Source organism: Aptenodytes forsteri, unplaced genomic scaffold (genome assembly GCF_000699145.1).
Source record: "Aptenodytes forsteri isolate BGI_AS27 unplaced genomic scaffold, ASM69914v1 Scaffold54, whole genome shotgun sequence".
Taxonomy (NCBI): Eukaryota; Metazoa; Chordata; class Aves; order Sphenisciformes; family Spheniscidae; genus Aptenodytes; species Aptenodytes forsteri.
Window position 1 is genome coordinate 13,626,494 of NW_008796044.1, and position 15,884 is coordinate 13,642,377.

Here is a 15,884-nt window from a genome sequence, read left to right on the forward strand (position 1 = left end):
ACGGGATGAAGCACATGGCAGCTCGTCTGCCGCCTCCTCCTCCTGCCCCGGCCATCGCCGCCGTCCAAAACTCCCGGGGCTCCCGCTGACACCGCTGCCGATCGCTGCCCGTGGCGTCCCCATCACCAGTCGACTCATCCCCGCCACGCCGGGGGTAGTTTGAGGGACGTGCCTTTCCCTTGCAGGCTTGCCACCTGCCCACCAAGCCCGTACCCCTGCCCCTCCGAGCAGTCCCGAAGTGGATCAGCGCCCTCTTATCATCGCTGGCCACGCGGGTAGCCCCAAAGTCCCTGAGGCGACCCGGGCACCGGCCGGGTGGGCAGGGGTGCGGGGTCCCGGCTGGGTGGGCAAAGGGTGGCGGGACCCCGCTGCATGGGCGGGAGTGCGGGGTCCCTGCTGGGTGGGGAGGCTCACGCTGCCGTCTGGTGTTTTGGGGAGCAAAAGGCAAGTTTGAATGAACTCCGCACACTTCATGCCGGTGAATGAAGTGCCTGCACAGAGTGCAGTGTCCATCTGCCTTATGTAAGTGTCTGCTGTGCTAATGAATAATGGAATAAAAATCCCGTGGCATCAAGATATGTTTAGTTCTAGTATCTCTCTCCTCTCTTGCTTTCTCCCTGTAAAGATCCAATTCTGAGGAATATAGAGGAGTACAGCCTTGTCATCCCCACCAGCACCGATGCAGAGGGCAGGTTCCTATCCCACTTGGTGTCTGGACCGCCAAAAGCACGCTTCAGGAGAGCTGCGGAGGACTTGCAACGTGAAGCAGCAAATGAGCAAATATTTTACAATGTCACTGTTTTTGGAAGAGAGTTTCACTTCAGGTTGCGGCCAAACTCCAGGCTTGTGGCCCCTGGAGCAACAGTTGAATGGCAGGAGGACTCTGACGAGACTCACATTGAACCTCTCTATGGGAATTGCCTCTATGTTGGGGATATCACTGATTTGCCAAATGCTTCAGTCGCTATCAGCAATTGCGATGGGCTGGTAAGTAACTTTTGTTATTATATCAAAGATAATTACATTAATTTCCTACAGTCTTTAAATATAAAATGTGTGGACTGTCAGAAACTCACACCTCATATGGTAACTGTGAATGCAAATTAACTAATGTTCCCTTGTGTGGGAATAGCTGCGCTGCACCAGGCACTTCTTTACAGGCAGTGGCACTAGAAGTTTGAGCACATGCTCTGTGGTAGCTACTCTGGAACAGAGCAGCTGAAGCCAGGATTTATGTTGATTTGTGGTAAAGTTACTTGAGGTGTCTGATGCTTTGAAACAGAGGATGAAATGGCATGTTCTCGGCATCCTCTTCCACTTTTCACTTCCAGTCTGCGAAGGGAAATTTTAGAAGAGTTAATCCCGAATAATGGGCTGGACTGCCCTGGAAACAAATGTGATAGGTAAAATATGGTTTTGCCCTGGAAAATTTTAATTTATTCAGAGTCTGTTTTCATGGATCTTTCACTCGGTGAGGTTCATTGCCTAATCAAGTGATTGATGGAAAGTCACAAAAGAGTTTGAGTTTTACAAGCAGAACAGCTCCCTGTGATACATTTTGCAAGGCCGTGTGTTTTAAAACTTGCTGCAGCTTTCTGTTCTGGAGTGCATGTTCAGCAGTCAAATTATAACTGTTTGTCCCTGACATCCTAAACTGTCATACTACCATTTGAACAGTAGTTACTGCACAGCAATTTGTTTAGTGAGAAAAGGGCTATATTTTTGATAATGAACAGTTTATCCAGCCAGTATTTTCTTGCTATACCCTTTAGAATTCATAGTTTTGAGATTACTTAATTTTAATGCATTCTGTTCTCTGCATAAAAAGCCAGTGTGAGTCAGTTGTATTTCTATTTATTTAATCATAGAAAGTTGTTCATTTGCTGTGCCAAGAAGATAACATGTATGGAAATAGTATGTTGGCTATCTGAGAATGGAAGGGAATCAAATATTTTTCCCCTTACTCTTTCCTTTCCTGTGGTTTCTCCTAGCCACATGCATTCCTGATTTGAGAAGCAGGTTTTAATGTTGCCATTGTTTGATGTGGGCAGTTGTCTGAGGGCAAGAGGAACACCAGGACTGAGCAAGAAGAACAATTCAGAAAGCAGAATATGAGCCTGCAGGCCTCCTCTGGTGGGGAAGCAGAAGTACTTTGCTCTCCCCATACCTAGCACAGATTATTTTGTGTAAGGCAAAATTTACTTGCTCTGGGCATTGCAGAACTGGGGTGGAGCCAAAGCTCTTCTTCCTTGTTCATCTGTGCTGAAAGGTGGAGGAAGATCCTGTTGATGGCTGCTGCTTGCCTTGTGCCGGCTCTTCTCATCGGCACAGGTGTTGACTGTAAGGGTGGTGGGGGAGCTTGTTCCTTCTTCCTCCCAGTGTTAGCCAGAGTGTGGACTCCTTATATTTGGAGAAGAGAGTTATTATAAAATATAACAGGAGTTAAAGCCAAAGTACGGATAAGACTCTAAAGGCCCAAGGCCTCATGTTGCATGTGTAAATGACAAAATGTTTATAAAATGCTGCTCTTTTCTCATTTGTAAGTAACTTCTCAAGTGCAAAGGAATGAAGCCAGGCCTCAATTCAATGGCACTCATAAATAGCTAGAATCCAGAAAGCTACCAAAAGTATTTTAGTTTTCAACCTGTATCCATAACCTGTGTGCCTGCCTCTTTCCAGCATCCTTGTTTTCATTAGAAGAAGCAGGAGAGTTGGTCTAGTGTGGGAGCTGCCATATTCTAATCTGGATGTCATGCTGGTTCTCGCATGGCACTACAACTTCTGTGATTCTGCTAATACATTTGGAAATGGCTTACTGTTTCCTCCAGCGCGTATCTACATTGTAAATGTTGCTGGGCAGAGACCATGTTCGTTTTTGCCCAGGTCACTGAAGCCTTCCCACAGGAAGCATTACCTCAATACTTTTAAGCATCTGGCCGTAATGATTTCCCTGAGATTGTGCAGTAAATCTGTTGTAGAACAACGAATTGAACTCCAATCCCTTGGGTACTATGTTCCATCTCTACCCATTCCCTCCATCTCAGTTTCTTTCTTTCTTGTGGGGCGAGAGTTTAAAACAGATATCAATAGAATTACACAAACTCCAAGAAATGATACTAGCGGTTCCCCAAAAGCCACTGGTCCATGGACAGCAGTAATGAGCAACTAACCCACTGAAGTTAATACTGCACTTAACTGTCTCTCGGTTTACCTTTTTATTTCCTGTGTTTGCAAGGAGTATTGAAGAGTCTCTGGAGCAGTGTATTGCTAGCAAAACATTTTTAGAGACCACTGGGCTGTGTGTTATTCTCAGGTTTATTGGTATTTCAGATGTGAATGAAGACATGGACAAGGCTATTTTCAACTGGTTTTCTATGTCCATTTTTTTCTTCACACCTAGTTTACTTCAGTGGAGAAATTCTGTAGTACCATGGATTTTCTTTCAGTTGCCTAACAATATACATGCCATGGCCAATGTTCCTAACATACCCCAAGTATTTCCACCTCCTTTTCTAGATTACTCTGGAGATAGGGATGGTGGAGCGCTCTGACAACTGAGTTGTCAACTGACAAGTGTTAGAGTTGTTTGTTATAAACTTGCTTCATTTAATTCCTAGTATTTTCTTGAAGTGCTGGCTTTTGAAGGTGGTTTGACATCTGTCTATGCTTTTGGTGGGCTTCCAGCTTTTGCATCCAGACATTAGGGCTGAAATAATATTTGAATTGAAGTTTCATAGTTTGATCTTCACATTGCAAACTTTTGTTGGCTGAATCTGGTTCAAGTCAGTGAATGCATCTGCCACCTTGCCAACTTCTGATGTTATTTCCTCTGAACATCCCCTTTGGTTTGCACTTTACTGCTAACTGTGTCTTATTTTCCAATTATTGTCTGAGAAGAGTCTGTCTGGTGGTGTTGGTATTGCCAAAATGAGAAGTTGTTGGAAGGGATTTACATGAAAATAGTAGATCTGTGAACAGATTTTTGAACTGTACTATAAATGATGAAGGTTTTTAATCTGCGATAATTCTAAAAAATGAAAAGGTATGGTGAATGCATATACAGAATTATCTGCTGCCCTGACTGAGGAGATACACAGTTAGTTTGGGTCCTCCCAGTTTTCTGTAACAGAAGTCAATGACAACATTAGTTTTATTGACCTAAAAATCAAATCAGAGACAGATGAAGAGAATTTCTGAAGTATGCAAGCTAGGTGTGTTTTCAGAGCCGAAGTGGGTCCTTACGAATCATTGGAAAGTTAAAGCTGATCAACAGCTTTTTTAACAGCTTTCTGAATTATGGATAGGATTTTTACCATATTAAAAAGTTTTGTGAAAGCTTTCCCGCCTAAGATAAAAACACTCTGGACAAGTTGGTATCATCTTGGTTGGCATGATAACATTCAAACTAATTTTCCACTGTGTGGGCAGAACCAACGTGGTCAGCTGTCCATGGCCTGCAGACTGTTGTGGAAGATACTGCACTTTGAGTACGTTCTTGGTCCTTGGCTAGATCCTTACTTGTGGATGCAGTTGGAGGATGAGGGAGCTGGCTGTCTTCTCCAAGGGTTAGTTGTGAAGGAGAAACGCTTGGAGGCTGTAAAAATGCCATAAAAAAATAAAGAGTTAGAATTATGGCAGTCCTTCTGTATCACTGCCTTAAGTATGGGAACTCCCTTTCTTCACCCCAGCAGATGAACCTGCCGTTGTAGAAGAACTCTTTATGCATCTGGATTTCTTATTTTGATAAGTATTTCTGCAATGCTTGAGGCTGATGTGCCAAAAATGTCTTCTTCAGGTTGACAGGATGGCAATGTTTGGTTGTGGAACTTTAGAGACATAAACTCTCTCCCAGTCTCCTCATAACATTTGTAGTCTGTGGGCTAGGATGTGTGCTTAAACACAAGCAGATACAGGAGGAACACAATACAAACACCACATCTGGTATAGATAATGAGCACATGATTAAATTAGGCTGCAGTGCAGAGTTAGACTTACTGACGGGATCCTAAAAGGCTGAGGATCACAGCTTCAGGTTGAATAATCAATAGGATCTAGCACCCGCTGAAGCGAATAGAGGAACATCAGTTTCAATAACACAACATGATGTCTTAGCTCTGCTTCGTTAGTATAATCCTCTTCCTTTTTTAAAAGTTAAAATATCAGCTGTCAAAAAATTTAACTATATTGTCATTAAAATGGGAAGTTACTAGAAGTGGACATACAGAAAGTAAGCTATTCAGGACATTTATGGTTGTATGTTTTCTTATGGATCTGTAAGCATTACATGTCTTGGGGTACCAAGCCATAGTCACCTTACTAGTATAATGGACATAAGTGTTTCTTCTTACGTGATGAAGTAGGCAGGGTTTGCTCTACAACTTTCAGTCTTTACTGTATGCTGTAATAACCCTCGCAAACCATTTGAGAGAAGCCTTTTGGCTGGCTGCTTGCCCGGATGCTATTTCTTCTAGAAATGCTTGGGAAGCCAGCAATGCTTTTTAGACTCATGCCCAATACTAATAGTAACTGTAGTACTGGGCTGACCTGGGTGGGTTTGTGGTGATACATTCACTTTACTAGCTAGTCATGAATCTTCAGGAATTGACTGGTGCTTTGACTACTATTAACGTAAGTGCACGTCTGTCAGTTGTCTCAAGACCTTGTTATATATTACTTGTATTATTAGTTTTTTCCTCACTGTTTTAAAATCAGATAATGGAATATTTTTATTTTCTGCAGTCTTTATTTTACAGGGAAGTATTCATATAATCTAATTTTAGGCACATCATGTAAATTGTAAATGTAGGAACCCAGGTTCCAGATTCAGTCAATAGTCTTTCCTGAGAGCAATTCCAACTACCTGGCATGTGAAATGCCCACCTTTCGCCTTCCTGGATGAATATCCCCCCTCTCCCTCCTGCCACGTTCCCTGCATTCCTGAAGACATTTAAACACCTTGTGAAATCTATCCTTGTTTAGTATAATCCTGCTTCACTTTGAGCTTGAGCTTGAGCTCTTTGAAGTCAGTGAGTTTTAAGGTTATATTCTTAAATACCTTCCTGACAGAGGTGCTTTCTTGGAACTGCCCACAGAGCTGAAGTTGAATCTAACACACCTTAGGTGGATCATGTAATTTACTTGGATAAGAGGGTGAAGGATCTGCTCACAATAAATACACCAGGAGAAGATAAACATGCTTATATAACTGTGTTATTTTTCCTTTTAGACCTCCATCTCCTGCCTTCGTATGGATTTACAATTTAGTTTCTGTTTTATCTGTTTTTTGGATTACGCTGGTTTGTGATGTAGCAAAAAAGCAGAACTCAAGGTAGCACAATATTGTCTTCAAAGTCTGGTCAGGTCGAGTGCCTGACAGTTAAAACAGATGCCTGCTACAAATAATTCCAGTAATTCTTTTTTGTATTCTAAGTTCTTAGCATTTACATTATGATCAGGTTGCATCCATTTTTAGTGGATTAACATTTGGCATATATAATCTCTTCATTTGGGAGCATTTTCTCTTTAAATTAAAACAAAATCAAACCAAAGTTGCCATCTGTTTTTTGTGTAATGGCAAAAACCACTGTGGGCTTTTTTCTTTTTGGACAAGTAGAACTATAATACAGTAGCAGGAGAAATGCAAATAATTCCTTTGACAGTATAGAACAAAATCTAAAAGTCATTCTCTTTAAGAAAACAGCAGCCCTTCCTCTGCAGATGATTAGAGTGGGATCTCCATTAGCCCACATGGTCTTTTGAATTCAGCTGGGGTCTCTACATGTTTAAGCCAAGCATGTGTGTAAATTTTAGCACAATCAGAGCCTGACTGCACATCCACATCCACACACATGCTATAAAAGACTTGCATTGCCTGACAGAAAGCAGTGGAGCTATTTTGATGCCTAACACTCGAGCATATCCATATACTTTCACAGGACAGAGACTTTGCTTCATAACCCATTCTCTGGGTTTCTACTGTCCCTGGCCAACACTAGCCTTGTAGTACACAGCCCCTTCTGCTGTGTAAATTGCAGAGACTTTCCCTTGTAAATGTTATAGTCTGAAACACAGAGAGTGTAAACACTATGATTCAGCCTCTAACTGGAGTAAATTATCCTCATTTTGCTGTCCTTAAAAGAGACTCTGTCATCAGTAAGCACTATTTTTTTCTTTGCATCTTCTGTGCATGGATCATCTCACCTACATTTTATCTGAGAGCAGAGTAAGTAATTTCCTACATCATACAGGTGGACACCATCTGGACAGAATATCCGCAGGCAATCAAAACCGGTATCTTTGTGGTATGTTGTAGGCCTTTGGATAAAAGATAGGTATTTCCTTATGTCCTATTTGACCTTGTGTTGCATTGTCCTCATTGTGGTAGTATCTCAGCTGTACTATTCTCTTCGACCACACAAGAACTAGTTTTCCAACCAGAATATTAAACCATGTACGTCCAAGAAAATGTGCCTAATGGCTCCTTCTACTTTCCATCTTGAAAGATCCAAATATAGTAACTAATTTTGATAAGGTCATAATTACTTTCTGGGGTAAGCAGAACATCTATTTTGAGAAGTCTGTCCCTCTTCGGCTTCCAAAGGTGTGTCCCTTGAAAAATGCTATTAGCTTACTTAGCTACCAGCTCAGTGCTTCCTCATGGTGCGGCAAGGTGTTCCAGTATTCTCTGAGAATTTAACAGTACAGACTCCTGCAAATGGCAAGACATTCCCACATTTTGAGTTAATTGCATGTTTACCTTTTGCTACAGAAGGCTGGAAAATATTTTTTTGGATCAACCAGAATTCCAGCTGTTGCATGGAGCAGGACCTTTTCTCCACAGATCACACTAGTATTTTATTCGACCTACTTCTGAGCACTTTTTATTAATGGTGACTGTTGCTTTGTAAGCAGGTCATGCCATTACTTAATTGCACACTAGGACATTTCTCATACTGGGCCTGATTAAAACAGAGAATCAGGGAGCAGGTCTTCAGTTTCTTGTAGGGGGTTGCACAACCTTGCATTTGCTTCCCGCGAATAGCTCTGATGTGCACACCCTCTTTTTCAAATCACCTTCTCCCTTTATTGCTCTCCTCCTTCCAAAGTTTCAGTAAGTTCTTTAACACATCACATCTGGTTTCTTTAGCCTCTTTATCTGTGTGTGTTTTAAATTCATCTTTGTTTGCAGAGTCTTGACACAGCGGGTTCCCAGTTTTAATAGTCTGCAAAATGAAAGGCCCACATTTCACACGCTGTTTTCAGCACCGTTCTATTAAACTGTAACATTGAAGAGAAGAGTGTCCTCTTCAAGTGCTGAAGAGCACGTTGCTTCCTCATATCTAAATCACAGTCTCTGCTATAGATCTTCTGAGTTATTCCCAGGTCTCAAAACATCTGGTATTTTTCTCAAATCTGGAGTTCCTGGAGTCATAAGTGTGAATCTCAGCATCAATTTTTTAACGTTTTCTTCTAAGTAACTGTTTTCTGTTTAAAGTAAGTGTTTTTAAGTAAGAGTTTCCCTCAAGGAAAAGACAGAGAAACCTCAGTTGTGTTTTTCAAAGTCTCAAAAATCACCAGGCTGGTGAAAATCATCCCAAGTATGTTGTTTTGAAGGTACCATTTTACAGTACAGATGAGTCTCTCTTAACACCTCATTGCTACTGAGAGGGGTAATCCTGTTCCCCTGGCTGCTCCCCCTGCTGTGCTCCCATTCCTCCCCTGCTCCCGCACCCTGCTCGTCTTACTCCACCATACGTTAACTCAGTGGGTGTGTGGCCAAACCAGAGAGTTGCTGCCTGCCAGTGCAGGTGCTTGAACTGGTTCTCTGTGGGGTGAGATGGACATTTGTATAGACAAAGGGATGAATGTGGAAACGCCCTCAGCTGGGCTCGAGGAGAGAAGTGGGATTGCTCCTTCAGTAACAGATAGAGTCAAGCTGTATTGGAAAACCACATCCTTATTCTCATGATTTTGAAATGGGTCTATTTAAGGGAGTCTGATTTGTGCCTTTGAGCATCAGAAGTTGGAACTGCAGCTTTGGACAAACAAATTGTTCTGCTCTGCGGATGATGGCTTTCCGCTTTGTAGCTCTGCTTGATTTTTTTTTGTACTTTGCAATAAAATTCCACCTCCATTGGAGGGGAGTGTTATGGGATCAGAGAAAGGAATGGAGTTTGCTGCGTGGGGAGAAGAGTCATTCTGATGGGGGAAGGAAGGGTGGGAGAAGCAGTCGGAAGGGAAAGGCAAGTTGCTGAATGGTAAAAACAAAGCAAGAGACGGGGATCTCTCCTGTCTGACATGTACTTCTGAGAGAGTTTGTCCACTGGCATGTGTTACGTGGGCTTGCTGCCCCTCAAGTGGGGGAGATTCAGTCACTGAATGTGGTAACTTCGGTATCATTTTAGCCCCTCTGGTGCCACAGGGAGAACCTGCCCTGACCACAAATTTATATACTTGCCTTTTTTTTTCTTTCTTAATGTCCCTTGTAGAACAGTATCTACTAATGTGTTTGTTTTCCAAAATTTTGCCTTGCTAAAACTGAAGTCCCATTTGTACAACTCGCTGTTACTCTTTGGTCTTGGTATCCTAAGCGTGTTATAGTTTATCAGCGTTCCCTTCAGGTTTATATTCTTTCTTGTTCCTTTTATATTGGTTTATGTCAAATTTAATGTTTTGCCTCTTTATTGCTTCACTCATGACCTTTATCTTCAAAATAAATAAACACAATTAATTCTTCACTTGTGCAGCTCTCCATGGAGAATGCAGAGGTTGAAATTGCCCAGGGTCCGTGGTACTTTCTGACTCTTACACCTGCAAAGTAGAATATGATCATTTTTCTTTTGATGTGGTGAACTATAAATAAAGCTACTTTAACTTCCGTCCTACTGTCATTCCCTTTAACTTTTCCTGTAGTTGCCACCTCTGTGTTTGAATTTCATTACATGGTCAGACCACTTTTTCCCAACATTTAACCTCGAGCCCAGTGGACCTCAGGGGACAGATTACAATTCATTTTCTACTGAAATTAAGCATAAAACCTACTAATCCTGTAATGGGGAAGAGTCAGTGAACATCATTGGTATCTTTGTGGATAAGAAGAGCTCCTTCTATCTGTGACTAGATAAAGCTAATTTAATGCATTTAAGTTACTTCTCTTCACTGGGCGTATTGACTACGGGTAGTGGCTGTTATTGCACTTTAATGAAGGTGAACTATTTCGACAAGATTTTTGAAGCAAGAAGACTAGAAGGATGTACCTGGTCAACATTTAAACAGGTCTTTAAAAGACATAAAAGCAAAATATCTTTCTGAGGTTTTAGGATGGCACAGTGCCGCATCTTGATGTAGGCCCTGAGTCTGTAAGCCCTTATTAATGTGTTTTCTGGTTTACTTCTCTCTGGTGCGGAGAAGAAACTGCATGGCTAACTAGCAGGCTGGCCAGCAGCTCTTCCTGACCTCTTTTCTTTTACCCCATCACTTGCAGTACTTACAAGAAGCAGTCCATGAAATGGCAGGAGTGATTAAATTTTGTATCCAATACAGCATGTTTCTACAGGAGCCCTGAGCGTAGATCTCTCAGCCTGCTGTTGTGCCTGCTTCCCTCTGCTGCTGGGTAGTCCCTTTTACATGCCTGCCTCCTCCCTCTGTGCCCTGCAGGCTGCTGGGCTGCAGCAGCAGCTTCCAGCATGTCCGGTGGGCATGTATTAGCCATCTCAGGCAAACTCATCCAAAGGCACCTTCACACCCAGAAGGACAGGGACTGCAGATTCCGTGCTACTCTTGCACAATTTGGCCTGTAGGAGGAGTTTCTTTTTCAAGTTGTGCTTCTGAACATGTGCTTTTTGGTATGTTATAATGAACGTTGTATTCAGTATAGGATGGAGAAAGTCAAAATAATATGGCAAGTCCAACAGGAAGGAAAAGGCTTATTTTCTTGGGAGTAAAAATACTTCAAGAGCTAAACATAGTAATAAACCATTTAAATTTTAATACAAATACAGTAAAATGATAGCATTTAGAAGGGAAGAGGGTAAAGCACAGATTTTACTCCAAAGACTTGCTAATTTTGCTGATATTTCCCCCACATGCGGAAGACAGAACTAACATCCAGTACCTGCTCTAAGTAGATTCATCTTGCATGTTCTCCCATTTTTAAGTGTGTGGCTCCCAAGGCTGGTACAAGGGCCAGTGTCCATGGCCATTGCATCATTTGAAGGGGAGACCTGTTTGCAGGACAGAGCCTGTAGTTTGGAAGTGGAAAAAGAGCCTGCAGAAAATGCAGAGATTAACTAAGGATAGGTGGCAGCACAGGCTGTGGTTACTGTTTTAATAGTGGTTTTATTTGTTTTAAATCATGGCTTTTGGGTAAATCATGTTCATCCAACTCATATGCAGAAGAATATACTTCTTGATTGTTTAGAGTGTTAAAATTGCTAGGCTTATTTCTTTCCCCAAGCAGAGGAGCTGTGGAAGGAATGTGAGAGATGTTGTTTGGAAGGCATTCTGCAAACCATAATGTATTTAAAAAACAGTCTTTGAGAAATAAATCACTACCTGATGATGAAGACAGCTGAGCTGGGCCAAGAGTCTTTCACGTGCCAACGCTCTCTCACGTGACAGGAGTTATATTGGAAGCTGGCAGGCTTTGAAGCTTGCAAGGCTGAAAATGTCTAAAAATTTTCATATACTTAAACAAAGTAAGTAATAGCTAGATAAAAATATGGCTTTGAAACTTTTCAAAACACCTCTCTGTAGAACAGTGTGAACCTACCTAAGGTCACAATCTCTTACCTCTTGGGAACAAAAAAAACCCCAAAACCCAGAAGCACAAATTTTACACCACCTCAGTTCAATACCAATGAAGAGCTTAGGGATGAAGAAGTTTTAGGGATGAATTTGGATTGATTTCAGATTTGTAGCAAAGCTTGAAATCAGAGTTTCCTAATAGTTTTAGGTTTCATTGTGAAAATGGCAGACCCACCATTCATCAGTAAATGAAAATATTTAATCCCCAAATAAATGCTAGAGGTGTCTGTCAATATTACGTTTGTTTGCAAAGTTATGGCACATTAAGGCTGACATAAGCAGTAAGTGTAAAAATGTGATTAATCAAAGGATGATTTACCACTTTGAAAGAGGAATATGAAGATCAGTCTGGATAAGTAATAGACGAGCAAAGAAAGACAAGACAATTTACAAGATGTTTCAAATTCATTTAAACTCCTCAGTAGGAAAGAGTAATGAATTTACTATGAAAATAGAGTTTTTAGTTCACTGCAGTTAAATTAAAGCCAACAATAGTCATATGCATCTTATAAAATGGAATAAAAATGCTGAACCTATGAAAATATAGAACAATCTTGCATTTATCTAAACAGAGGATCACACAGAAAAAATAGATCTATGTCAATTTTTATGTCATGGTCCAGCATCATTTTGCATAAAGGCCTGGGAGGTCCCATGGCAAGTAGCTGATCTTTGGGTTTGTTCCAAAGCTGTTGAAGTGAGTGTGTTTAGTTTCACTGGCTTCATTTGGCTTTGTATGGGCAGGTTGATTAGCAGAGAATTTGGGACAAAAAGCAGGCCATGGAGTATTCCACATCATAACCTTGTCTTTCACCTTGTTCTCTGTCCCCTGGTGCGGTGGTGGTGGTGAGGGAGGTGAGTACGAGAGGCTCAAGTGCAGCTTTTCCCACCACTGTTTATATCCCATATGCTGGATGGAACAGGACAGAACTGCATGCTTCTAAAACTGAAATAGCTCTGCTAAACCTTCTTCCCCTTCTGCCTCACACCACATCCCTGCCACACAAGAGGTGATGCATTAAGCGAGGGGGAGGGATCAGGAGAAACCCTCCTCTGGTCCATGCCAGGAGGATGAGGCAATTCCAGCTGCCTTGAATTTGCAGGCTCATTCTGACAACTCTTCTGTCTCTTTCTTCCTATGAAGATGGGGCCAGAAAGGAGAAAGATTTTCCTGCTTACTGAGGTTGCCCCTCTGCTTCTGCACTGCTGGAGGTGTGATGGTGGGAAGAGCTTTCTCTGCCTGAGATTATTAGCTCTAACCTCAATAAAACTAGCATCACTTGCAAAAAAACCCCAAAAATGCCAGATCCAACCCCCCCAACCAAAAAACCCAAAGTCATGAGAGAGAGCAACGTGAGAAAAACTCTAATTGCACGTGTTCAACAGACTTTTGTGATAATTCAGCAACAGCTAATTGAAACTCCTGGATTGTAAATATGCTTTCAGCCAAACCGGAGTTTACTTTCTCTGATGCAATCTTCTAACCTCATAAAACTAGCATCACTTGCAAAAAAACCCCAAAAATGCCAGATCCAACCCCCCAACCAAAAAACCCAAAGTCATGAGAGAGAGCAACGTGAGAAAAACTCTAATTGCACATGTGTTCAACAGACTTTTGTGATAATTCAGCAACAGCTAATTGAAACTCCTGGATTGTAAATATGCTTTCAGCCAAACCGGAGTTTACTTTCTCTGATGCAATCTCCTTTCAACTCCTTGTTGCCCTCTGAGATTCTGGTGGTCAGGATTCCAACAATCTGTCAGTAGATGGGAAAATTAGAAGTTGGGTCTATTCAATTATAATGAGCCAAACCTCTGCTAATCTGCATCACCATGTCTCCATGGATTTCTGGGAGCTCTGTCACTTTGCATTAGCTGAGGACCTGGCCTTATGTAATTAAATGTTTTCACACTCTTCTGGTGACATGCCCTCCTCCGACAGTCTGGATTGCAGGCTACCATGGTGTGCAAAGAGATACGCTTGTTCTTGGGAGGCAGCAGGACATACAAGATCTGTGAATGCGTACGCGCTATTAACATGAGATTTTGTTAAGTAATATATTCAGATTTGTTTTCATACTTGGAAATAGCGAAATGCATTGGAAGAGGAGACCAGGGATCCCGGTGTCTTGGAAGGTTCTCAGAGTCCTTGGTCGCGAATGGGCAGATGGGTTAAAGACACAGCTGTGAGCGCTGTTGGTTCTCATGCAAAAGCCTGGGCTCACTGAAGGCCTCCTGGCTTCCTGTCTCTGAATTACCATTCTGACGTAATTTTTGTGACATTTTCATGTTATCATGCAAGCCTGTAGAAATCATGACACCACTGGCAAAACTATTGAATAAATACGATATTAGTAATGTGAAATTCATCTGTGATGAATATACTTAGGTCTTTGAAGGGTTTAGCTGCTTCTGGCAATTTTGTGTTCCTTTGGGGTGGTTGAAAGAGGTGTTTGCTTTGACTTGTGGATTTAAGAAATGTTTGTGCCTAGGTAACATTTTTATAGTGCACTTCCAGAATGAACTCTGTGCAGTCTTTAACCCAAGGATATAATTTTGGAATATTGAATCACTGCTTGCAAGTCCTACAGTATGTTCTAGCTATCCCACTGTGGGAAACTGTTGGTTTTTTCTCTTTTAGTTTTATATTTGTTTATATTAAGACCACTTTTCACTGACGTCGGAGACCTATCAGGTCAAATTTAATCCTCTATATATCTTTTCTGCGACACTGAGTCCATTGCTTTGACTTAATACAATGTCGACATTTGCAAGGAGTCTACTAAATCCTGAAGTTTAAATTTTATTTTGTTATTAGGACTTCACATTCTTAACTAAAAAAGGCAGAGTCACAGGCAGATCCTCATATATAGAGGCTGCTTAGTGACTGCTATATGCTATTGGTGACAAATCGTGAGGTGCTTTTAAGTATCCTTTGAAAGAACGATGAAGATAGACTGACCTCTGTCTCCTCTGAGGAAGTTCTGATCTTTCGTAGGCTGCTTTATGGAGGAGTTGTTAGCACTCAGAGGGCAACTGAATGTGGATTAGAAAGTGCTGGAACATTTTACCAAGCTGGAAACTCAGAGAAGTTTTGAAATTGCAATGAGATGCTTCAGTGGAGTTGTACTTTTGACTACTTCTGATGAGTAGAAGTGACATTACAGCTTCACTGTGATGCTGCGGTGTCAGGAGGAAGCAGAACACAGTGGCAGAAACACACATTGAGCGTCTTGTCATAAAGCTGCCCATTTAGCTCTGTGCTACCTTGCCAGCCTTTTGTCCAGCCTTTTGAAAAAGCACTAAACAAAGTTGTGTTAAACTTCATCTTTTGGTGAACCACCTAGTGAATATTGCTGGTGGCGTTCTGTCATACTGATCAAAAAAATACCCATCACCACTGGCATTGGCCATAGGAGGAGTGCAGGTTGCCTGAAGTTTGATGTGGAGAGTCCTGTTGCTATTCAGTAGCTGGTCTCCATAAGCTTCTTTAGCATCCATGCAAATTGGCCCTGTCCATGTTTACCAGCTTTGTAAAGTGGGGGCAGTGGGGGCAAAGCAGAGAGACAAAAGTGGGCAGGCAGCTACCTTTGCTCCAAACCCTTCAGGTATTGATTATAGCTCAAATATCACTAAGAACCTGGCTTAGTCCCTAATAAAGAGATTTTTTTTTTCTTCCTGGACTACTTTATCTGCTGCATTTGGCCACAGCATCAGAGGACAGCTACAGAGAACAATATGGTTGATTCTGGGAACAGACTTATTCTGTGAAGAGCACTGCACAGGTAATCCAATATACTATTTACAATTTTTGGTGTTTCTTGAAACATGAAAGCACTAGGCAGTGCCAGAGACCAGCACGGTGCACTGGCTAGATTAGCCCTAATACTTGTGTTTTCTAGTCTGTGTGGAGGCAGCTTTCTCCTTGTGATGATGTCCTCCCTGAAGCTGGTTCTAGGTGATAGTCGAGCCTGTAGGTTCTCACTCCTCGCCTTCACAGAGCCAGGGACCTTGTCAGCATCGCTCCTTTGCTGAGGAATGTAGAGCAAATGGCCATCTTTGGAATTGCTGCCAAGAAG

The 15,884-nt window shown here is 41.8% G+C and overlaps 1 protein-coding gene across 1 annotated transcript in view; it reads left to right on the forward strand.

Moving 5' to 3' along the window:
* Positions 1-372: 372 nt before the first annotated feature.
* Positions 373-15,884, forward strand: part of ADAMTS2 (ADAM metallopeptidase with thrombospondin type 1 motif 2) — a 190,465-nt gene continuing 174,953 nt past the window's right edge. Inside the window, exons 1-2 of the mRNA XM_009286064.1 lie at positions 373-478; positions 626-987. Coding sequence (XP_009284339.1) covers positions 373-478; positions 626-987 — 468 coding nt within the window. The remainder of the gene's footprint in view (positions 479-625; positions 988-15,884) is intronic.